This window comes from Thamnophis elegans, chromosome 11, assembly GCF_009769535.1.
Source record: "Thamnophis elegans isolate rThaEle1 chromosome 11, rThaEle1.pri, whole genome shotgun sequence".
NCBI lineage: Eukaryota > Metazoa > Chordata > Lepidosauria > Squamata > Colubridae > Thamnophis > Thamnophis elegans.
The window spans coordinates 12,930,951-12,955,795 of NC_045551.1; the positions used below are offsets into that span (position 1 = coordinate 12,930,951).

The 24,845-nt window shown below is 41.0% G+C and overlaps 1 protein-coding gene across 1 annotated transcript; it reads right to left on the bottom strand.

Annotated features, from left to right (window-relative positions):
* Nucleotides 1–182: 182 nt before the first annotated feature.
* On the bottom strand, nt 183–23,985 carry LOC116514756 (dimethylaniline monooxygenase [N-oxide-forming] 3-like). Its single transcript, XM_032226450.1, has 9 exons — nt 23,872–23,985; nt 22,908–23,045; nt 15,665–15,853; nt 12,317–12,479; nt 10,773–10,915; nt 9,360–9,559; nt 1,630–1,988; nt 878–950; nt 183–636 (listed from the first exon to the last, which is right to left on the bottom strand). Exons 2-9 carry the CDS (start codon nt 23,037–23,039, stop codon nt 294–296), a joined length of 1,602 nt encoding a protein of 533 aa, XP_032082341.1. The 5' UTR covers nt 23,040–23,045; nt 23,872–23,985; the 3' UTR covers nt 183–293.
* Nucleotides 23,986–24,845: the final 860 nt, after the last annotated feature.

Sequence of the window (24,845 nt, forward strand, 5' to 3'; positions counted from 1 at the left end):
CAACTACCTTCAATATCTGTCACATAGAACCCTTTTGGTCACTAGCCAGAGTTGTCCAGGGCATTTTCAACTTAGGCTGTAGGAGAGGCCAGACATCTGGCTTCTGCACAGGATTCGGCACATGTAATGCTTGGCTGATGATCTCTTAAAATGCTTGTCAAATTTTACATGGACTCTGTATATGCAGGTGTTCAGCACTCTTGAAATGTTTATTATAAAACCTGAGATTATTTTCTTTCCAATAAAACACAGTTTAGAGTCCCACGACATTATCTAATTTGACATTGAAGTTGCTAATTCAACACTATAAAAATAGCAGCAAGGAGAAATGGAATTGCAAGGAATTTGAGCAAAACAGAGAAAGAAAAACACTTCTGAGAGTTGGGTACAGTTCGTGTCCTTGTGACCTTCAATGTTCGGTCCCACTGGGTTAGGATGGCATCTCTTGCTCCATCCCACTTCCCTGGCCCAGTGAGACGAAATTGATATGGACTGCAGGGGCCAAAAAAGACTTTCAGTGCCAGCCAGGGATCCTTCAAAAAGAGAAGTGGGATGTTGGGCTTGACACCTATGTTGGAGGAGATTTCATCCATATAGACAACATAATCTGTTTGCAGGGTGTCACTCTGGCCAAACCTTAAAAGAAAAAAGAAAGGAGAAAGTGTTTTTTGTGTGCTTTGTATTTCAATTTTCTTTTGAATAAAATAAAATAAAATAGAATGAAGACAAAGATAATAATAGATTGTCTCCAAAGTAATTTTAGTATTTTAGTAAATCATCCCAAAAGTTGAAAGGACTTTTAGGACTTGAAGTGATGGTATGAACATTTCTGACATGGGTAGAGATTTAAAAGGTCATATCTGCAATTGATACCTACCATTTGAGCTTCTTCCCCATTTTCTCATCAATGTCATCCATCATGGTGGTCTTTGAAGGCAGCTTACATAATCCTGTAGAAGGAAGAAAGAATTGGCTATGATTTCTTACAATAATCATTTTTTCACAGATACGATAAGCATATCCTTCTACATCTCTTTACACTCTACAGAGCCGAGGTGGTGCAGTGGTTAGGGTGCAGTACTGCAGGCCACTTCGGCTGACTGTTATCTGCAGTTCAGCGGTTCAAATCTCACCGGCTCAAGGTTGACTCAGCCTTCCATCTTTCCGAGGTGGGTGAAATGAGGGCCCAGACTGTGGGGGCGATATGCTCACTCTGTAAACCGCTTAGAGAGGGCTGAAAGTCTTATGAAACGGTATATAAGTCTAACTGCTATTGCTAAGTGACTGCAGAATATACAACCTGGATTTTCAATATGATTTGAGAAGCTGGATATAGCCAAAGAATTATCCCCCCCCCCAAAAAAAAAAGTTTTAAAAAACAATGGTATCTGCAGAAAATGTTAAATATGGATGATCATTCAAAATATTTTGACCCTGATCTGACAAGATAATTGCAGTTACCAAAGCAGAAATTTAGATTCTGGTCATGGATAATTCATATCAGATGTTAAATTTTACTCTGAATGAATCATGTAAAACTAGGACTAGTAATTGTATTAATTTGAAGGCATAAAATGGCAAGTAAGATGTGAAATGGGGGACATCCTGGTGCACAGCATTATCACTAACCTTTAAATACTCTTGTAGCCCAGCGAGCCTGAAGCTCAGCGGTTGGGATAGCTGATCCAAGAGATTGGACTAAGCCAATGACTGCCATGGTTGGTTTCTCCAACAAAGGGGGGAGGATACTTTTGTATAGGGTGACTTCATTATTTCTACTCTTTATAATGGATTCATCATCCATGAAAGGGTAGGCAAAGGTGTAGCCTGTAGCAAAGATGACATAATCAAGGCCCTCCAGCACAGTCCCATCTTGAAATATTGCAGAGGTTTCTGTGAATTGCTTGACGTTGGGTTTAACCACAACGGTGCCACAGATAATGCGACTCGGGAGGTCATCATTGAAGACAGGCTCCTTTCGCAGAGTCCTAGGCAGAAAGAGAAGAGAAGGGGACCTTTAAGTTGGCAGATATTACTTTTTTAAAAGGGTCATACTCAGAGGTGGGTTCCTACCAGTTCGCACCTATTCGGTAGAACCGGTTCGTCAAATCTACTGAACCGGTTAGAAGAGGTTCCACCAATGAACCCGGAAAGCAGGCCACACCTACAGGAGAGGTTCCAAAATTTTTTGAAACCCACCACTGCCACACACCCACACCCACACACACACACACACAGACAGACAGACAGACACAGAGAGAGAGAGAAAGAGAAAGAAAGGACGAAATAAATAAATAAAAAAAGAAAAAAGAAAGAAAAAGAGTGAGAGAGAGATGAAAGAAAAAAAGAAAAAAGGGACAGAGAAACAAAGGGAAGGAAGGAAAGAGAGAAAGAGAGGGAGAGAAAACACATGGTCGGTAAGCCACTCCCACCAGGTCACATGGCTGGCAAGCCACTCCCACAAAGGAGGACACACCCACAGAGTAGGTTCCAAAATTTTTTGAAACCCACCACTGGTCATACTGTATATCTGTATAACCTATACTGTATATTATATAGTTTCTGTCTCAGGATATGCCAGGTACAAAAAACATGTGAAGTTTCTGAATTATTGATTTATTGTTAAAGGCTATGCTCAGGAATCTTTTAGACCAGGGCTGTCAAAATCCCAGGCTGGGGGAAGGGGGCAGATGTGTCACACGCTGGCCACGCAAACACCCGGTTTAGTAAAGAGGGAAAAAGTCACAATATGTCACGTGATGCCGCTGTGACACCACAAGTTTGACACCCCTGTTTTAGATTAACATTGTGCAACTGGAAAGAACTAGATAAGGGTCAACAGCTTTCAAGGGAAATTGGACTTCATTCTTTTGTGGCTATATAAGGATTCTAAACTGATGCCTCATTTAACTTATCACCCTGACTCTGCCACTTTCTCTCTTACAGAAAGAGAGTTGCAGAGGGCTCATTCTTTTTTCTGCTTCTTGGAAAGTCTTTGTCCTTTCGACTTGATCTGCAGCAACAGAATGCTGATACATGCTCTTTATCAACATTATTGTTCTTTTTTGAACAATTGGATCAAATGCATTTGCTTGTTTTGTGATATATGAATTTATAATATAAATTCTCAGCCATTTTATTCTTCCCCAGTTTTCTTTTTTTTAAAATGTTTAAATTATTTAAATTGCACTGTTCTACTATTTGACATACATTCAAAATACACACTTCGTTGTTTATTCAGCAGAGCAGATTTGAAAGAAAAAGAAGACTTCTACCTGGAATTTCAGCTTAGCTTCAAGAGAAATGGTCCATGTTGATTTTCTTAGCCAATTGTTACTTTTAAAACTGTGAATGTGTTTAGTTAAATACATTCATGAATGATGCTAACTGTTTCATGGCCCAAAGTGCAAAACCACAGGTGTTTTGTAAATATGGTCCTGGGGTGACTCCAAGGGTTGCTACCAAATTACAATTTTAATGTGACAGAGGGAAGGAACTGTCATATATTTGTAACTGAATTTAATTTAATTTAAGTTTCAATTCCTGTCTTGGCCTCATTACTTTTGGGGTATGATCCTATCACACCATTGAAAGGCCGAGTGTGGCCTTTGGTCCTGAAAAGCTGTACATGTTTGACTTGCCACTGAAGCCACTTAAGCGTAAACAATTTATGAACAAAAACCATCTCATGAGAAAAAAAAAACCATCAAAGTATATGTCACATCTTAAAACAGTAATGAGGAATATATCTGGGTTGTGGGCCAAATCCAGGGAGTTCCCCCAAAGCTCTGTCTTCTCTCCCAAAGCACCACATTTGCCCTTCAGATTCATCAGATCCATATTCGCAACCACTTTCCATCTTATGGTTTCTTCTTAATTATAAGAATGGACCTTGGGAAACATGTAGTCTCACTTCCTGCTCACTTCACGATCTATAGCAGCAGGGGTGGGTTTCAACCGGTTCGTGGCGGTCCCTGCAAACCGGTTGGTCGGCGAACCCGGAAGTAAGTAACTTCCGGGAACGGCGAAGGGCCCACCCACCCGCCCGCGCTCCTTACCCGGTTTTGACGAGTTCTGTGCTTCCACGCATGCGCAGGATGTGTACAGTGCCTGCGCGATCCTCCAGGAGCAGCTGGAGCATCGCACAGACGCTAGTACGCATGCGTGCGCCGCGCACGTGCACGAGGACGCCGCCGGCCCCGTTCCAACCAAACCGGTTGGAACGGGGCAAGAAACCCACCCCTGTATAGCAGGCATGTCCAACATGCAGGCCATGGGCCACATGTAGCCCTGGACACTAATAACGTGGCTCCGCAAGTTCATAAATGTTTAACATTATTGTGTGATATATACATTAACTACGTTATATATTTTATTTTATTTTATTATTTTTCGACATATTTTTTTATTATTTTTCCCTTCTACAACACCTTACAGTCATTACATCAACATTGTTATGTCATCATACCTGTACATGTATATAATATTTCGCTTTTATATTTACACACTTTATACACAGTTCTATATATATTTATATATATTGTTTATGGGCTTAATTAATTTTGTTCCTGTTTTGCAGCCATTTGTACCAATTGTTCCAAATTTCATTGTATTCCAACTCTTCTTTATCTTTTAATTTCAGTGTTAATTTGTCCATCTCTGCACAATCCAAAGTTTTCTTTTATCACTAATTCGTCCGAGGGGGTATTATTTTGTTTCCAGCATTGGGCAAATGCTATTCTAGTTGTAGTTAGCAGATGTGTTAATATGTACTTAATTTTCTTTGTATATTTCCCAAAGTACCACATTTACCCTCAGGGGTGGGTTTCTCGCCCCGTTCCAACCGGTTCGGTTGGAACGGGGCCGGCGGCATCCTCGTGCACGCGCGCAGTGCACGCATGCATACTAGCGTCTGTGCGATGCTCCAGCTGCTCCTGGAGGATCGCGCAGGTGCTGTATGCATCCTGCGCATGCATGGAAGCGCAGAACTCGTCAAAACCGGGTAAGGAGCGCGGGCAGGCGGGTGGGCCCTTCGCCATTCCCGGAAGTTACTTACTTCCGGGTTCGCCGACCAACCGGTTCGCGGGGACCGCCGCGAACTGGTTGAAACCCACCCCTGTTTACCCTTCAGATTCATCAGATCCATATTCGCAACCACTTTCCATCTTATGATTTCTTCTTAGCTATAAGAATGGACCTTGGGAAACATGTAGTCTAACTTCCTGCTCACTTCAGGATCTATAGCAGGCATGTCCAACATGCAGGCCATGGGCCACATGTAGCCCTGGACACTAATAACGTGGCTCTGCAAGATCATAAATGTTTAACATTATTGTGTGATATATACATTAACTACGTTATATATTTTATATGTGGCCCACGCAAGGCAAAAGGTTGGACATCCATATTCTATAGCCGTGATGGAGAACCTATGGCAAGCATGCCAGAGGTGGCACTCAGAGCCCTCTCTGCTGGCACACGTTCCGTTGCCCCAGGTCAGATCTCCGTGGCATTTCTTTCAGGAACTTCTGTTTCCCTGCAAATGATAAAGCAGGAGCTCCTGAAAGAAAAACCTCTTGCCTCTTGTCACGCTGCTGGTGTTGTGATGCCTTGCCTCCCGCTGGCTAGCTGGTCTTTGGGTCTCTGCTGCGCATGTGTGCTTGTCTGCGAATGTGGTTGTCCAAGTGTCCAAACATGTGTTTGTCCATGCATGCGTGCGTCTACGTATCCATGCGTGTGTGTGTCTATGTGTCCACACATGTGCATGTCCATGTGTCCATACATACACACAGTCGTGTATGTACCACACACTTTTCAGCATGCGCTGATTGGGTACTCTGTGTCTAGAAGGTTCTATAGCATTCTTGACAGCTTCTCTTACAGGAGGGTTTCCCAAATTATAAACTGTAATCTCTATTGGGGAAGTGCAGGCATTGTCCTGGAGAGGGGTGTACAACCTTTTACCTGTACACTATTACAATAAATCCACCTTTCCCAAAGTTGTATTGTTTTCATTGTTCATTTGTATTCCTTTTGGCGTTTGGATTTTTAAGGAAAGTGTGTGTGTGTGTGTGTGTAATGTATGTAGATATAGATATAGCCAACATCAGGGAAACTGTCCAATGGGATACTGTAGTAGCCTGCAGTCTGGACTAAGCATGTAAATTGTTGCCAAGTGACACAATCTGGACAAGCAGCAGGAGCATGGGACAACAGGAGCTTAGATGGTAAATACATATCTGCTTCCCACAAATTAAAAGGTACTAACCCAGCTCAGAATGAGCCAATGGGCAGATCAGGCCAACAGATTTATGAGCAGACCAGTTTACCCCTTGGCTAATGCCTCTCCATGTTAGCCAATGCTGTAGTGAAATTAAGCCAGTGGTTGTTTTTTTAATACACTAGCCCACCCATTTAGATAATGCTGGTAGTCGTAGATTAAGTCAATTGATCATCCTAACTAGATTGACCTGCATAGTGGTGCTATTCTCTTCCCAAATCATGATCCTTTCTTCTAATACACACTATCTCTTGGTTCACCGACAAAAGGGCGAACGACAAAACCGCGCCCGACTAAACCGTGTCGCTGACGTCATCAACAGGGCGACAACAGTGCGGAGACAGAAGCACACTGTAAACCCTAAACCTAAACGTAACCCCTAACACTAAACCTAACACTAAACCTAATCCTAAACCTAACCCTAACCCTAAACCTAACCCTTAACTTAACCCTAAACCTAACCCTAAACCTAACCCTTAACCTAACCCTAAACCTAACCCTAAACCTAACCCTAAACCTAACCCTAAACCTAACCCTTACCTTAAGTTAAATCGGCTTTCTTTCGACGCGCTATTTAAAGCGCCCTTCTTTCTCCGCGCTGGCTGTTGTCGCCGTGTTGATGACGTCAGTGACGCGGTTTAGTCGGGCGCGGTTTTGTCGTTCGCCCTTTTGTCGGGTCACGCTATCTCTTCATTCTCCCCCCTCATCTTGTTTTATAGGATTCAATATATAGTGTTAATTAGGGTTATATCTGGGATGACTCCAAACCTTGTGTCCCAAATTCTTTAAATCAGCCCTATATCACAGTTCATGACTGCCACAAAACAGTCGTAGCGCACAGCTGTACAACAGTAGGGAGTATTATACTGAGCAGATTTCCACTCCCCAGATAAATGTTTAAAATTCTTCAAGTCTTTGCTAAAAGTCCCGAAGCTTTGACAACCAACCACTAAAGAAAAAGTTAAGGAGTGAAATTGTGTTAGGTTATTGGGATTGACTTAAAGGTTTATGTAACATTTTCTGGATTGGATTTTTGGCTTTGAACTGATATGGATGAGAAAATAATAGTTTTCCTGAACTTTGACCATTTTCTTCTAATCTCAGTGTTTGTATAAAGTGAAGTGTGTGTCTTGCACAAATCAAACTCACTTCAGAAGAATATTTAAACTATTTAGCAATTCAGATAGACTGTGATTTATTTATAGATTTCTTCTTGCAGTTTATGGTATCTTTCTTGGAAAAGTCAAACTATTCTTATAGTTTTTTTTAATCTAGAAATAGATTTAGTTAAAAAGTTATTTTTTTTTCCCAGCAGGATAACAGACTAACATTTTAAGGCTTTTTTTCAGAGAATATGAAAGAGTGCTGTGGCATCCAATGTACATACTTGGCTTTTTCTTGCCCCATTAATATCTTTAATTTGGCAAATTTTTATTCTGCTTCAAGGAATGGAACACAACTTGTTCAGCTTTACAAATTCAATCTGTAAGAATGCATCTTTATTTACATCAATCCTAACATTGTTTGAATTATCTAAAATTCTATTACATTTTCTACGTCATATAATTCAAAGCACAAATTTATTTAAAGTTAATTTACTTTAGTGCAGAGGTGGGTTCCTACTAGTTCGCACCTATTTGGTAGAACCGGTTCGTCAAATCTACCAAACTGGTTAGAAGAGGTTCCACCAGTGGACCCGGAAAGCAGGCCACACCTACAGAAGAGGCTCCAAAATTGTTTGAATCCCACCACTGGTCCTTGGATATGATTATTCTACACTATCATGCTCATATTTATAAAACTCAGTGCCTCTGTGGAAGGTAAGGATGACTACTGTGTTTGTGGTGCAATCAGAACATTGTGTGTGTTGAAGTTGTTTTAATGCAAACCAAAGATGCCTTTTAAAAAACAAGTTTACATCATATTCTTATGCAGGCCAGTGCTGTGTGTGTGGTAATTTAAGGTGGTTCTGACAAGTGTTGGCATCTTCATATCCGGTCACATGGCAAGCCACTCCCATCCGGTCACATGGGTGACAAGACACTCCCACAAAGGAGGCCACACCCACAGAGTAGGTTCGAACAATTTTTGAAACCCACCACTGCTTTAGTGCTATCAAAAAGGAGGGTTCTTCTACACCTCTGTAGATATCATGTAGAAAATGATATAAGAAGATTGTAGAAATGTTAGGGTGTTATTATTAGCATTGAACAAAATGGTGCCATATGTGGGTGGAACTTTTCTGATTTTAGGTGTAATGTAATATAAATGGCTTAGGAAATTAAGTCAAATTTTATGTTCCTCACCACCACCCCGAAAAAGGGAGAAACTTCTGCATCAAGAGTGCACAACATTTTATGGGCTAAAAGCTGTAGTTGATTTTTAACTGGCCAAATTTACACTACCAGAACTAGAGGATAGTAGAAAATTGAATTTGATTTAGTTGTATTTACATCAACATAGAGTCGAGGTGGCGCAGTGGTTAAATGCACTACTTCAGCTGACTGCAGTTCAGCAGTTTGGCTGTTCAAATCCCACCAGGCTCAAGGTTGACTCAGCCTTCCATCCTTCTGAGGTGGGTAAAATGAGGACCCGGATTGTTGTTGGGGGCAATATGCTGACTCTGTAAACCGCTTAGAGAGGGCTGAAAGCCCTATGAAGCGGTATATAAGTCTAACTATTGCAATTAAATTAAATATACTCAATACTGTTACTCTAGTCATACATTTAAATAATGGTCTCCTACTTTCACTTTACAAGGGACTTATTAATATGCTAAAGCAGCTTCCCCATTCTTGGACCCATCATCATCATCAGATATATTAGAATAATTTCCATTATTTTCCACCAGCATATCTACACTGACTTGATTAGGATTTAGCTAAAGCATTTTGTGGTATGAGTTTTGGATTATTATATTAGTTTGCTTATTATAATGTTTGGAACGCTGTATTAAAAAGCACTCAAAATATGAATATAAGTCTTCTAAACAAGCAACACATTTGCCTATCAGTGTGGCTCTGGCAGAAGGGAATGTGTTTTCACAGGATCTCATTATAAGCTCTTGTTCATACATTACCTATTTACAGGTATCAGGCCATAGTTCTCATGTTTAAACCGTCTGTTCATTTTCCTCACATACAGCCAGTCAGAAATGGCTGTTGGGAGGGCGTTTCTGAGGAATGTTTCAAAGCGAGTTACAATCAGCATGTCCCAAGGGTAGCCTTTGTCCCAGACACGACTCATTATCCAGGATCCACTTCTAGAGCTGATGCAAACCTTTAAAAAAAACAAGGACAGGATACCAAAGTGTGAAATCCATGTTCCTGGGCCACGCATGCCACCATCTCGACTCCCTTCCACAAACGAGGTACTTTTAAGCATGTTTGGAGGCTTCTCACCCTCTGAGAATCCAGAGTGTACAAACATTTTCTGTTTGCGGAACAATTAGGTTTCATTGTGGCTTAATATATTTTGTGAACTCAGTCTCTATTGTTGTAACCATCAACTATAGCTTAATATTGGCTGTATACCTCCAGTTAAACTACGGTTTAACACAATGTGAAGTCAACTTAGATCACTATGGCAGATTGGTAAAGGTCTTTCAAGGCTTTAGAGCAAAGTGCCCATATTGTACTGTAGGAAGTTATCATCCAGCCCTCTCCCAGAAAAATGAAATATCCTAGGAAATATTGAAAAAGCAGAATATTTCTCTGGATGTGAAAAGAAAGAAACATGTTTTAAAAGACAGAATAGCTCCCTGTAGCTTCCTGCCCATCCCCACTTTGTCAATGGGCCATTAAGAAGTCCAAGTTAGTCCCTTTACATAATAAAGACTTCTCCACTGCAGCTCCAGGGGGATGGGAGTAAAAGCATGATAATATTGGCCCTTTACTCAACTGACCACATGGCATCTGAGAATTCATCCATACCTGGATTCAAAACACAGCCTAGAGAGTTGCCCCTGCATGGCCCCATGGGAGTCTGACAACCAATCAGAATACATTTCTTATACAGGAACAGGAAACAGAGAGGTGGGACTAAACAGGGTATAAAAAGCCTAGCAAGCCCCTCTCTCAGCCCTTCTCTTCTTCTCCACCAACATTGAAGCATGTGATCACCTTTTCTGTTCAGGGCTCAAGCCACGTGGTCCTGTCCACCAATAAACCATCTTTCCAAGCAGCCTCCATGTCTCCAGTGTCTTTTCCCCCACTTGGTGCCGAACCCAGAAGGACATTTCTTTCATCAGTACTAATGGAAAATTCTTCCAGGTGGCTGTATTAGAAATTAAACTTGAATCCTTCTGCATGTAATTCATCTGGATCCTCCTATTTTTTTCTCATTACACTATGTGCAAATCAGTGTAAACATAGCACATTTTAAGATTTTTTTGAAACAGACCCTCTAGGAAATGGCACAGCTTTGGACAGGTGACCCCGAGAACTAGAACAACTAGAACTAGAACTGAGGACTATCAGGGTAGAGGCCGTACCTGTGAGGCTGTGTGACTGAGCTCAACAGCAATGTCACTCCCAGAGTTGCCCAGTCCAATTACCAGAACTTTCTTCCCTCTAAACTTTTCAGGGCCCTTGTATTCCCGGCTGTGGAAGAAGGCACCCTGAAATTTCTCTAATCCTGTATGAAAAAAAGTTTGAAAACAAATTATGATTGTAACAGTTGAAATCTTCCAGCACATCAAAAGAAAACCACTGATGCAATAGAGTGAAAGCACATGGAGGTCTGACATGGATGTACATCTTGAGTTTTCCCACTGATACGGTTCATATCATCTCAGCTTCTACTATTGCTGTTTCCTAGAGTAATTGGTCTGTATGCCCCGCTGCCCTTAAAAATGAAGCTTCCTGTTAATTAATGGGATTTTCTTTACAGCTTTGGAAAGAAGGATTTTAAACAGGATAGCGGCATAGGAGAAAATGGTTTTGAAATTCTTTCTCATCTGCCATGTTTCTAGTCCACTTCCCCACTGCTAGCAACTACTGTTAAAAGTAAAACTGATGTATTAATGTAGTCGTGCATTTAATCTTAGGCTCAATTTTGCTTTGAAATAACTACAAGGAAGAAGATACAAAGCATGAGAACCTCTTGTATCACTCATAACGATTAACAAAGTGTGTTTTATCATTCGTGGTTTATCAAAGGTTGGTTCTGTTTAGTCATTACGAAAAATATGAAACTCTCCATGTTAAGAGTGGAAGAGTGGGACCCAGAGGTGGGTTCCTACCAGTTTGCACCTATTCGGTAGAACCGGTTTGTCAAATCTACCGAACTGGTTAGAAGAGGTTCTACCAGTGGACCCGGAAAGCAGACCACACCTACAGAAGAGGCTCCAAAATTTTTTGAAACCCACCACTGGTCCTTGGATATGATTATTCTACACTATCATGGTCCTATTTATAAAACTCAGTGCCTCTGTGAAAGGTAAGGATGACTACTGCGTTTGTGGTGCAATCAGAACATTGCGTGTGTTGAAGTTGTTTTAACGCAAACCAAAGATGCCTTTTAAAAAACAAGTTTGCATCATATTCTTATGCAGGCCAGTGCTGTGTGTGAGGTAATTTAAGGTGGTTCTGACAAGTGTCGTCGGCATCTTCATATCCGGTCACATGGGCGGCAAGCCACTCCCATCCAGTCACATGGGCGGCAAGCCACTCCCACAAAGGAGGCCACACCCACAGAGTAGGTTCGAACAATTTTTGAAACCCACCACTGGTGGGATCCCTTTTAACCTGTGCTGATTCAGTCATAGATAGGCATGTTTACCATAATATAGATGTTTGCCCAGAAAATACCTTACATCTACTATTGTATGTGAATTGGATTTCATGTGAGCCCAAAACCTGATATGCAGGATTGAGGGTAGTGTGAAAACTAACACATATATGTACAATATTAAAGGGGGCAGGGCTGCTCCCTCCAGTCCAGTCAGATAATAACTTCCATTGATTGTAATAAATCCTAAGAAGGACATATCGTCTTGCCGTTTTTCCATATCCATTTAATATATTTGTCACTTACCAGGGAAGCTATCAACTGGAATACTTGGATACACATGATGTCCTGAGCAAACCATGACAGCATCAAATGTAGTTGATTCCAGCTTGCCATCCTTCTGTGTCTCAACATCCCATTGGCCAGAGACATGGAAATCTGAGTGCTTCTTAATATTGGTCACTTTTGTCTTGGAAGAAACATTCAAGGACATATTATTTATTTATATATATATTGGGGCATACTAGGCGTTGTGACACTAAATATATACCTACCTCCCTGGCTTCAGCTGATAAAGAGGAGGACCTGTGGCTTAATGGTTAAGACATCTGCCTAAGATGTAATACAGCACAGGTTCGAATCCCAGTAAGGGTATGGCTAGCTGATGAGAGCTAAATAGCTTGAAATAGATCTATACTAGTCTCCCTTTATTTATTTATCAGCACAAATACAACATATATATATATATATATATATATATATATATATATATATATATATGTGTGTGTGTGTGTGTGTGTGTGTGTGTGTGTGTGTGTGTGTGTGTGTACGTGTGTATGTATATGTGTATATATATATGTGTGTGTGTGTGTATATATATGTGTGTATATATATGTGTGTGTGTATATATATATATATATATATATATATATATATATATATATATATATATATATATATATATATATATAAATATGGTTGCCTATCTCACAACTGTGGGTCTGAGCTGCTGCATACAAACAAAGGTTGTGTTTTAACAACAATACAATAACTGATGTTGCCCAAATATATAATACATTATCTTCCAGTCATAAAAATCACACTAACAACAAGTTGGCTGAACTTCCTGGCCCTAATGACTGGGGAGTTAGTATGATTCAAGATCAATGACTACTGATGACATCTCATTGGTGTGAATGGATACATCATGTATGAGATATATGTATGGCTATATGTTGTGGCCCAGCAGGTGCTGTTGCAGCTGCCACCAGACTCCGACAGCGAGGGGCCCTCTGAGTTGGCTCTGGAGGAGGTGGAGGACCCTGGACAGGGTTCTGACTCCAAGCAGGGCGCAGAGAGGCTAGTTGGCTACCAGGAGGCACCTGAGCCTTGGACCAGTGGGGAGGAGACGAGGGAGAGTGAGCCGGAGGCCAGTAGTGAGTTGTTCCTAGATGCCCCCATTGAAGAGCTACTAAACGTCAGGAACAATTACAGGAGGTGATTGTACTCAGCTGGTGGTCATTAGGCTCCTCTCCAGACTATAAAAAGCTACTTGTGCACACAGCCCTCTTTGTAGAAGTCAACACAGGATTGAATGTCGGAGGACAGTACTGTGAGCTTGGCAGGCTGGATTGCTGCCAAGCCTTATCTGTGTTTATTGCTGCCTGAGTTTGTCTGAGTTGCTGCCAATGTCCTTATCTGTTTGTTCTGCTTGGCTTTCAGCCACTGAGGTTTTGGTGTCTTGCTATTAAAGTACATTCCAGTTAAGCTTGTCTCGGCATTCATTACTGGATGGAGGAGGGGGTCAGAACAGGTATATATCTATAATTCTTTTCAGTGGAATTAAAAAATTGACAAAAGGACCATGTAATCCAATCCTGTACAAGTTTACTTGTGCAATAAAACTTATCCGTAATATCTACCTGTGTGATTGCTAAGAATTGAAAGTGACTTGATCAATCAATCAATTCCAAATAAAAGAATTTAGGATTCCAACCTATAATATCTATGTCTTAATTTGTGCAGTATGCTAAGCCAATCGTTGACAATGCTAAAGTGCCATAATGCTTCAGATCATGTATACATATCTCCAAATTATTCTTAAATTTTATTTTAAATGGCAAAATTATTGTACGATTGCTAACCCTTGCAAGATATCTGTTGAAAACGGTAAGGAATTGTGAGAACTTAGGGATGATATTTCAGACAAGTTCTTTAAAAACAAAATGGGAGCAAACCTGTATCGAAATAGTGCCTAGTATCTGAAAAGCTTGCCAATTCTGCATAAAGCCATAATAGTGGAAACACCATGATTTATCTAGCTCAATATATACCCTAAAAGGAACCCAGTTTAAACAAACTATATTAGGAACATAGATCTCCCCTCCATAAGTCATCCTCAGCTTGAATTCAACATTTATAGTCAGAGAGAAAAATAAGCTCTATTTCAGATCTTCTCTTGTGAAAATTAGAATAATGTTCAAGTCGGGAGTTCAGCACATTAGGCTTATGCAAAAGGTTAAATCAGTGCCAGTTATTAAATAAATTTATTCTTTACAAATTCTTGGGAATCTTGGGAATTATAAATGTTCACCAAACCAAAGAAAAGGTAATGACAGGGATATAGGCAGAAGAAATGCAAAGTATTACTGTTATGCTGGTTTAAACAAGAACTGAGTCAACAGCAGACATTTTTGTTTGCTCTTCAAATCCTATCACCCTGTCTTATTCACAGAATTTGATGAGAACCCCAGAATGCTTTTTTGCCTTCATTTGTTATCCTCCCATTATTTCTCCCTTCTTCCATCAATTTTCCATCCAGAAGTCTCTCAAAACCTAGCTTTGTCCCAGGAAACTTTTGAGATCTTGAGATGTCTCCATTGCTAATCAAAGCTTTTATGTGCATGGTTGAGTTGAGTTTATTTGATTTCTATGCCGCCCAATCCCGAAGGACTCCGGGAGGCTTACAGAATAAAAAGAAATTAAAAAGAAAAAGGCTTAAAAACAATAGGACACACAAAGTTAAAAAGAAAGACAACAAACACCCAATCAGAAGGCCTGCCGGAAAAGCCAGGTTTTAATGGCTTTGAGAAAGGCCATGAGAGTGGGGAGGGCCCGGATCTCCGTGGGCAGCTCATTCCATATGGCCGGAGCGTCAACAGAGAAGGCCCTACTCCTCGGCGCCGCCAGCCGGCATTGTCCTGCTGAAGGCACCCGGAGAAGGTCCATCCTGTGCGATCTTATTAGTCTAAGGGAGGTATGTGGCAGGAGACAGTCTCGTAGGTATCCAGGTCCTAGGCCATGTAGGGCTTTAAAGGTAATAACCAGCACCTTGAATTGTGTTCCAATGGGGAGCCAGTGCAGCTTGCGGAGGATAGATGTGATGGTGATATGGTTTAGGTTTTTGCAACTTTTTAATATGACTGTGTATGACATGTATATTGTTTTATACTGTTTTTACTCTGCACTGTTCAGAATCACTTCCTGGCCATATAAATTTGATGAATAAATTAAAAAAAACATATTTTGACTGTTATCCAGCAGCCATAAGAAGCAGCACAGATCAGTATTTTTGGGGTCCATAAACTAAATGTGAAGCAGCAATGAAAGGCAATTGTTAAAAATCCCTTCTCAATCAGCTTACCTTCAACTTACCTTAAACTGTATGTATTTAAGAAGATCAAAATGCTTGGCATATAGTTCAATATATTCCTGAAGTTTCGAGTTGTGCATAAAGTTAGGAAAATGCTCTGGGAAAGGGAAGTCCATGTAGCACATCATTTCTTTGCATGAGTTGGTAAACACAGATCTGTAAATGCTGGCTCTGCCTTCCTCTGGTGACTCCTGGCAGAGAAAGGGAAGCAAAGATGAATGGTATTTGAAGTTTCTTCAAAGAAACAGAGCTGCAGAAAGTGGAAATATTTTTCAGTTAACTTGAAATTTGAGGTGCTAGATTTTTCTCAGCTCTGTTTGTTGTATGAACAAAAAGGGGCAGATAAGAATGGTATTTTCCATTGAGAGAAGTGACAGATCATTTTGAACTTGTCCATAAAATCTAGGCTTGCTATCCTAATTTTATTTGCATGGAACAACATGGCGAGGAAAAAGTTCTTAGATCAGCCATAAGCTGTGCCGGAAGCAATCAAAATAGCTGACTGACACAAATAAAACACATTATTCATAAAGCAAGCAATACTCATAAAACAAGATATTTATTTCTATCAAAAAGGACAGAACTTTCTAGAGCAGTGGCTCTCAACCTGTGGATCGGGACCCCTTTGGGGCTCGAACGACCCTTTCACAGGGGTCGCCTAAGACCATCGGAAAACACATATTTTTGAAAAAATATGGAAAACATAAAATAATTTTATGGTTGGGGGTCAGCACAACATGAGGAACTGTATTAAAGGGTCACGGCATTAGGAAGGTTGAGATCCACTGTTAGCAACTTTTAAGATGCCTGACTTCAACTCCCAGAAGTACATGGCTGTCTGAGAATTCTGGGAATTGAAGTCCATTCGTCTGAATTCTACAATTGAGAAATATTAGTCTAGTGTCTTACCAAGAGAAGACTCTAGGAGATGCAAGGCATTTTTCATTCCATGAAGGACAAGGCTATGGATTATACAATCACCAGAAGGGCAGTAATTGAATTTGTTAGACGAATGCCCTTTGTGGGTTTCATAAGATTTTTTTGTCAAGAAAGAAATGCGGCAGTTTCCTCTTACAGATTCTATTTCATCTACTAATCCTCTTTTGTTTAAGAAGACGCTTTGTGAGGCTGGGAAATACTTACCTACTCTTGCCTCAGGCAAGTTCGCAAGAGTACAAATTGTTCTTAATAGAGATGAGGATTATACTTGCAATTCCATCAAAAACATTTTCAAATGTCAGAAGAGAGATCAGCAACCAGTGACATGTGAGGCAGCTAACTGTCATGAAATGTGAAAATTCAAAGTTTAGAGCACAGTTTATTTCCAAAGGGAAATATATCTATTTCTGAGCATTGGGTGGGTGACTATGTCCTGAGGAATCTAAAGAATATTTTGGGGGGTGGCAGCCAAGATTTTTTTCATCAATACTTCCTTCTTAAAGGAAGGAAGTGATGAAAGAAATGTCCTCCTGGGTTCGGCTCCAAGTGGGGAAAAAGACACTGGAGACATGGAGGCTGCTTGGAAAGACGGTTTATTGGTGAACAGGACCACATGGCTTGAGCCCTGAACAGAAAAGGTGATCACATGCTTCAATGTTGGTGGACAAGAAGAGAAGGGCTGAGGGAGGGGCTTGCTAGGCTTTTTATAACCTGTTCAGTCCCACCTCTCAGTTTCCAGTTCCTGTGTAAGAAATCTGATTAGTTGTCAGACTCCCATGGGGCCATGCAGGGGCAACTCTCTAGGCTGTGTTTTGAATCCAGGTTTGGTTGAGTGCTCAGATGCCATGTGGTGAGTTGGGTAAAGTGCCTTAATCCCATCCCCCTGTAGCTGAAGTGGAGAAGTCTTTATTATGTAAAGGGACTAGCTTGGCCTTCTTAATGGCCCATTGACAAAGTGGGAATGGGCAGGAAGCTACAGGCAGCTATTCTGTCTTTTAAAACATGTTTCTTTCTTTTCACATCCAGAGAAATATTCTGCCTTTTCACTATTTCCTAGGATATTTCATTTTTCTGGGAGAGGGCTGGGTGATAACTTCCTACAGAAGGAAGGAAGGAAATGACTGCCTTTGTGCTACAGGCAGGGCTAGAACTCAGTCTCTTGGTTTCTAGCCTGGTGCCTTAACCACTATACCATTTCCCATGTAAGGAATTCTACTTTTGGGCCTGCTCTAATTTATGGGAACTTCCCTGATTGATCCACTTGCCTCAGTGCTAGCCTTCAACCACTTCCTGAGAAAGGGATGTACAACATTGTGCTCTAGTCATCCTTCGCCCACTGAGAAGGCAATCTCCACTCATCTTTTTCTGCACTACATGAAAGTGTTTTCTGAGTTGTAATGCCTCAAGTGGTAGAGTTCAGATCCCCTGCTGCCTTTCATTTCACAATAGGCAAAAACTTCAAATCCTGTCAGTTATTGTGTTCTAAAAGCAGGAATGGTGGTCACCTACTACTTCCACGACAGTGACGTACAGTCAGGGGAGGCAGGGGAGGCAGACCCTCACCACTGTTATCATGAAAAGAAAAAAAATGTAAAAGGAAAAAGGCTGAGGTAGTTGCTGCCAGAGTCACAGTGGATGACTCTGCTTAGTGCTTACCTGTTTAAAAAAGCCTCTAAAAAAGTGCCCTCTACAGGAGGAGGCGGGAGAACCACGTGCCTCATTTAGTCTGTCTTTATGATCACTCGAGCAGAGTTAAGCAAGGGTTAAAAGGCGAAAAATTCCTTATGTAGATGAGGCACGTGGTTCTCTTGCCTCCTCCTGTAGAGGGCTTTTTTTTTAGAGGCTTTTTTAAACAGTTAAGCAGAGTCATCCATTGGGGACTCTGGCAGCAGCTAGCCCAGCCTGACCTCAGCAGCTCTTGCCTTTTTCCTTTTATATTTTTACATTTTCATGATGGCAGGCAAGAGCAGAGTTGAAATCCTCTGTGATTGTGAAACAGCTGGAAAAGGTATGTGGGTCAGAGGGAGGGGGAGGAATTCAAAATTAATGTAATTTGTAAGTAATTGTAAGTAATTTGTGTGTGTTTGTGTGTGTGTTTGTTTGTTTGTTTCTTCACTCAAACAAACTCTCTCTCAATTTGAGAGATTGTTTGAGAAGAGAGGGAAGGGGGTAGGAGAGGCAGGGAGGGCAGCCCGCCAGCTTTCTTTCTCTGTGTCGGGGCAGCCCGCCAGCAGAAGCGGGTCTTTTACCCACCTCTGCTGGCGGGCTGGTGCTTTCTTTCTTTTGCTGCAAAAGAAAGAAAGCGGCTTTTGCCCACCCCGCCTCTATGTCCGACTCCGACATAGAGGCGAGATGCCTCTATGTCGGACATAGCAGCCGGGCGGGCAAAAGCCTCTTTCTTTCTGCCTCACCAACCATAAACCTCACCGCACGTCACTGTTCCATGAACATTTCTTTTAAAAGTGTAGAGGTAAAACAATAAAAAGATCCGGGGTGGGAGGGGGAAGGCAAGATGGTAGCCACAACTGAAGCTTTGTCTATTTTTCATGCATATTGCAGACTTGAGAACAAGAAGTAGGAATGTTAAGGGGAAAAATAGTAAAACTCCTGCAATAGATTTCCATAGAAACAAATCTAAGCTTTTCCAGAGCCAACTCAAGCAGATAGATCTTTTTTTTTCTTTCCTTTTTAAATCCTGAGTCAGATTGACAAGATTTCTACCACTTCCACTTTGTAGCCTGAGTGGCAGGAAAAACAATAACACTGGTGTTTTTGTCTTTTTTTTTTGCTGCTCCAGGAGGTATTAAAAAAAACACAGAAATCTACAATCAGAAGCTGTGGAAAATGCAACGAGACAGAACATCAATCCAAAGGAGGAATCAGATGAAATCTGGACATGGACTTCTTAAACCTTGATTTCCAGCTGCTTTACTCTTAGGAGTCCATCAGTTTAAGGCTACAGCCTTCACAAGTACCTTGCTGCTTTCAAAGCAATCCAAAAGATTAAGGGGGCCAGTACTCAGTCAAGCAACACTTCATGTTACTCAACAAGTTTGCATGGATTAATATTCTGCAGATGGTTATGAAAGATTGCATAACCAAAACAAAACACCACAATTTATTTCCAGGCAACAAAAAGAAGACAGATGTCAAAGTCCTATCAAATAACACTTATTAACTTGAATAGTTATTTTCTGGATTAACTATTGCATTATCTTTTGGAAGCATACGTATAATGTAAGTACATATATATATATATATATATATATATATATATATATATATATATATATATATATATATATATATATATATAACAGCAGTTGCAAGCTACTATTTGTAGTAATACTAGTTTCTTGAAAAAAATATTTATCTGGACTATTTATAACTTGCTTTAATCTTCCACCCTGGGAATTGTTACTCACACATTTGCAGTATAAAACATACAACCAAACAAGTAAGGGGAAGCAAATAAAGTGAAACATGAACATTCAGATACCCAATTATTAGCTCTAACATTTAATGCTTTTGCAAATTGGAAATGGAAACTGTTCACATTGATTACAATAACAATTTTTGAGTTAAGCCCGACCCCCGGGGATTTCCTACACCTTTCTTGGTGAAATATGGAAGCAGTTGGCCACTTTTTACTCTAGTCTACAACAAGAGTCATTAAAGATTTCCCAGGTAAGCCAAGTCCCTTATATGTTTTTTTTTACTAGAGCCAGAGGGAGAGATAGCTGGATGACAGGTGGGAGGTGGCGGGAAGGGGATAGGAGATAAAGCCTTATGGACCCAATGAACAGAGTAAATGCAGCTCTGGGTTGAACTGGGTTGAACTGAACTTGGTGCTCTCTGAACTCAATTGTTTGCTTGCAGACATAAGCAGTCCTGAAGTTACCTAATCAGGTAATGAAAGATATGAAAGTGAAGAGCACCAAGAATTCCACAAAGTCTGATGGAGCTGTTGAAGGTGGAAATCATTTTTGTTTCTGCTCTTGCAGAATCCTAGAACAAGAGATTTTTGGCTCACCCAATGGGACCAAGATTTATCAATACTTTCACTTAATCAGCTGAAATTATTCACACTATAAACCATCCAATCAAATCTGCCAATCCATCAGCCAGTCAACTAATTTTAAGAACCAACTCAAGAGGAATAAACTACGTGAAATGTCACTCCTTTTCCATTTTCAAAGTCTGCTTTAGTATCTCATACAATTGTATTCCATTTGGAGGGGAACCTGATGAAGGGTATTTGGAGCCAGCCCAATGTGCTTTCACTGCAATTTGTAATTAGGTTTATTAAAAATAAAAAAGGACCTATTTGGTAAATAGGAAGGAGGGAAGGGTAGGTGGGTAGCAGTGGTGGGTTTCAAAATTTTTTGGAACCTCTTCTGTAGGCGTGGCCTGCTTTCCGGGTCCACTGGTGGAACCTCTTCTAACCGGTTCGGTAGATTTGACGAACCGGTTCTACCGAATAGGTGCGAACTGGTAGGAACCCACCTCTGGTGGGTAGGTAGGTAGGTAGCAGGCAGTAATCTCATGGGTTAGCATTTCAAATCATACCCTCAAATCTCTAATTGCAATATCTTACATATTGGAGTAGTGGGTATTTTTGCAGAACCATGACATCATCATCCTTTGATGACACTACCTCGTATTTGACTATGAATTTTTAGGCATTGATCACCCTCATCCCTTTTATCTTTCCTTCAGATTCCAGGACTGACCAAGTCATCTATCTATCTATTCCCAACTTCCATACATTCAAGCTCTAAGTCCGAAGAGGAACTGTGCCCATTTTTTCTTGAATTCTATGATAGCTCTGTGTGATCTGAGACTTGCTCAATATAAAGAGTAAAGAGATGGAGTAAAGAGATACAGCAATATGAATGACACCCAGGGCCGGATTTTCCTATAGGCTAACTAGGCTTCAGCCTAGGGCCTCAAGATCAAGAGGGGCCTACATTCAAATTGTTAGCAAAATTAAAATTACACTATTCTAAAAACAGTGAACACTAAAACACTGAACCGAAAATAAGGAGAAATTCTACGCATATGACTAATAAACAAACATAAAAATGTATTGGTTAAGATCGTTCCAGCGCCACAGCAGTTGGGGAGCCCGCCCATGTTCCCGGCACCGGTGGTCGGGCGAGAGGCGCGGCCGCTCCCAGTAGCTGCCCCGTCGACGCGGAGCCCACCAGCGGCCAGGCAGGTGAGGGGGCCGAGCCGGGCAGCTGAGCGCAGCAGGGAGGCGGCTGGCCTCGCTGCCTTTGCCGCAGAGCAGAGCCACCCTCCGTCGGGAGGCCAGCTATATATATTGATATATTGATATATCAATATATATAGTGTATACAGTAATGATGTATTTTATTGTCTCTCATGTAATTTACAAACTTAAAAATGGGAAGTGAAAGGGCCTCATAAGTGGAATAGACTAGGGCCTCTTTTCATCTAAATACGGCCCTGATGACACCTATACTCTACCCCAGTTTCCTGGCCTTGGCAACCTGAAGATATGCAGACTTCAACTCCCAGAATTCCCCAGGCAGAAAGCCTGGTGCACTCTGGGATTTGAAGGCTATACATCTTCAAGCTGCCATGGTTGAGAAAAACTGCTCTACCTACCTGTAATTTTTGGAATATAAGACACACCTTTTTCTCCTCTAAAAAGAGGCTGAAAATCTGGGTGCGTCTTATACACTGAATACAGCATTTTTTCCCTCCCGAAACCCCACCCCCTTCACCAAAATGTCTGTGCAGAGCCTGTAGGAGGCTTTCTGAATGCTCCTGGGGGCTGGGGAGGGCAGAAATGAGTGAAAAATTGGGTGTTTTTGCTCAATTTTGCCCTCCAGCCCCCAGGAGCACTCTATAAGCTTCCTAAAGGCTATAAAAATGTTTTTGTGAAAAATGGTCCGTTTTTGGGAGGTCTGCAGAGTGCAAATACTTTTTTTAAAAAAAATTGCCTCTTTAAAACCTTGGTGCGTCTTATATTCCGGTGCATCTTATACTCCGAAAAATATAGTATTTAAAATATACCATGAACTGAATAAAACCCCAGTCAGTACTTTTGCATAAACTCCAATACAAGTTTCTGTAAGTGTTTCATACCCACTATAAACATCTCTAATATCCCTGCAAACCCAAGATATCTTGAGATAAGATCTAAAAAGATATCAAATATTTTGCCAATCAAAGAAACAGACAAGGGATGCACAAGGTATCAAAAGAATTCCAGTATACCTAAGCAGGTTTCAAGTTCAGTACATTTGTCACACAAGTAGGATATTTGGATCTCACCATGAAGCGCCACAATCCACCAATGCTCTCACTCCTCTCAAAGCATGTGGGTTCCAGTCCCTCATCCAGGCAGCATTTGATGGATGCAAGGCCACTCACTCCTGCTCCAATAATTGCTACACGGCGTACCATGGTTACCTAGTGGGAAAGGAATTGTTCAAACCAACCTTATTCTTACATTAAGAGCCATAGTGGCACAGTGGTTAGAATGCAGTATTGCAAGCTATCTCAATGTTCATTGAGTTCAGGAGTTCAGTTCTGACCAGCACAAGGTTGACTCAGCCTTCCATCCTTCTGAGGTCGGTAAAATTAGGACCCAGATTGCAACTTCCAAGTACCACAAATTACTGTTGGAAGAAATGTCCTTCTGGGTCGAGCTCCGAGTGGGGGAAAAGACACTGGAGACACTAGGAGGACCCAGATTGCTGGGGGAAATATGCTAACCCTGTAAGCTGCTTAGCACTGTAAAGCACTGTGAAGCAACAGGTAAGTCTAAGTGCTATTTCTATTAAAAAATGAAAATGGTACAACAAAATCACAGCAACCCAAACACTGATTACAGTTAGATATCCACTGTTGACCCTTTATTTCTCCGCAATGATGCCAGTTTACCCCTTGTGAGTAATTTACCTTAGCCTCTAAGTTCTAGGAAAACATTTTGAAGGATCAATAACTTTTTAGGAGCTTCATAATTCAAATAGATACACCTGGATTTTTCAGGTGGAAAATGCCTCTGCAAAGAAGAATCTTTCCCCAAAAAGGTATTTGGCATTGTCCGGAAGCTTAGAGCTTGCATGGACATCCCTTCCTATACTATTCCATTTCAGGAATGCTGTTCTAAGGAATACAGAACAAGAATCAGAGACAGAAATATTGGTATAGTTTTTCACCCCTTCCCTTCCAGCTCTTGACCTGTTACTCTTATATTTACACTCCCTCGGCACACAACACACACACACCTCACCTTACTTCTTTTGGCTGTTGCCCTTCTTGTTCTGTCAGCTTCTTTAGAGCGCACAAGTAACAATGGCAAGAAAAGCCAAAGGTATTTCCCTGCTGGTTTTGGAGGTTGGCTCTGAAAGATAGGAGGAGTTCCCTTAGAGCAAGATTACATAATTTGTGACCTGATTGTGCTTCCTAAGTGTTGGCAGCCTTTAGGGAAAGTTCAACACACTACACAACAGGAAAATGAACAGTTCTCTAAAGAAGAATGGGAATTTCCTGACTCCTCAGGTGTCTGTTGTTTGATAGTTGACTTTTAACTCACCTCTAAATGATTAGAGTTAGGAATGAGTCATAGGCTGTTCAAGTTTGTTAGGAAATGGCTACTAACTAGGCTACGTGTCAGCGTTCAAACTTTCAAACTTTAAACTTTCAAACTTTAATGGAATTTGTATGCCGCCCACTCCCTAGGGACTCAAATACCATGCAGAATTAAATCAGAGTCAAAGGCAAAACTATCCTTAAAATTCCAATTTAATAAGACAGGCATGTTGGCATCGTGCTATGGAATTCCAATACTGGAAATGACATCAGAATCCCACCCAGTTAAAAGTTCATGATCTTGTCCCCACACCCACAATCCATCACATGGTCCAATCTTCTTCTTCCATGCTGGCGTCTCCACCCAGCTGCTTCCGGTCAGGTGTGAAAGTGCGGAGACAAAGGATGACCTTGGCTTCTAGTAAAGAATGAAAAACAATATCATTTTATCATTTTTATCATTTTATTGACATTTATAGGCCGCCCTTTTCCCTAAGGGGACTCAGGGCGGCTTACATTTCATAGGAGGGGAGTGTAAGACAGGACACAAAAGAAATGTGAATAAAGGAAAATAACCAATAAAAACACAACATTCATTACATTCAATACATTCCACAATCCTACTCCTGTCTATTCCCCCCTCCCATCGACTATACTAATGAAACAGCATAATTA

Coding starts and splice junctions, on each gene's coding strand:
- LOC116514756 (XM_032226450.1), bottom strand. CDS start 23,039: ATGGTACGCCGTGTAGCAATTATTGGAGCAGGAGTGAGTGGCCTTGCA. Junction 10,916..12,316: donor TCCAGTTGATAGCTTCCCTG/GTAAGTGACAAA, acceptor TTTTTCATACAG/GATTAGAGAAATTTCAGGGT. Junction 1,989..9,359: donor GGCCTGATACCTGTAAATAG/GTAATGTATGAA, acceptor CTTTCTGCCTAG/GACTCTGCGAAAGGAGCCTG.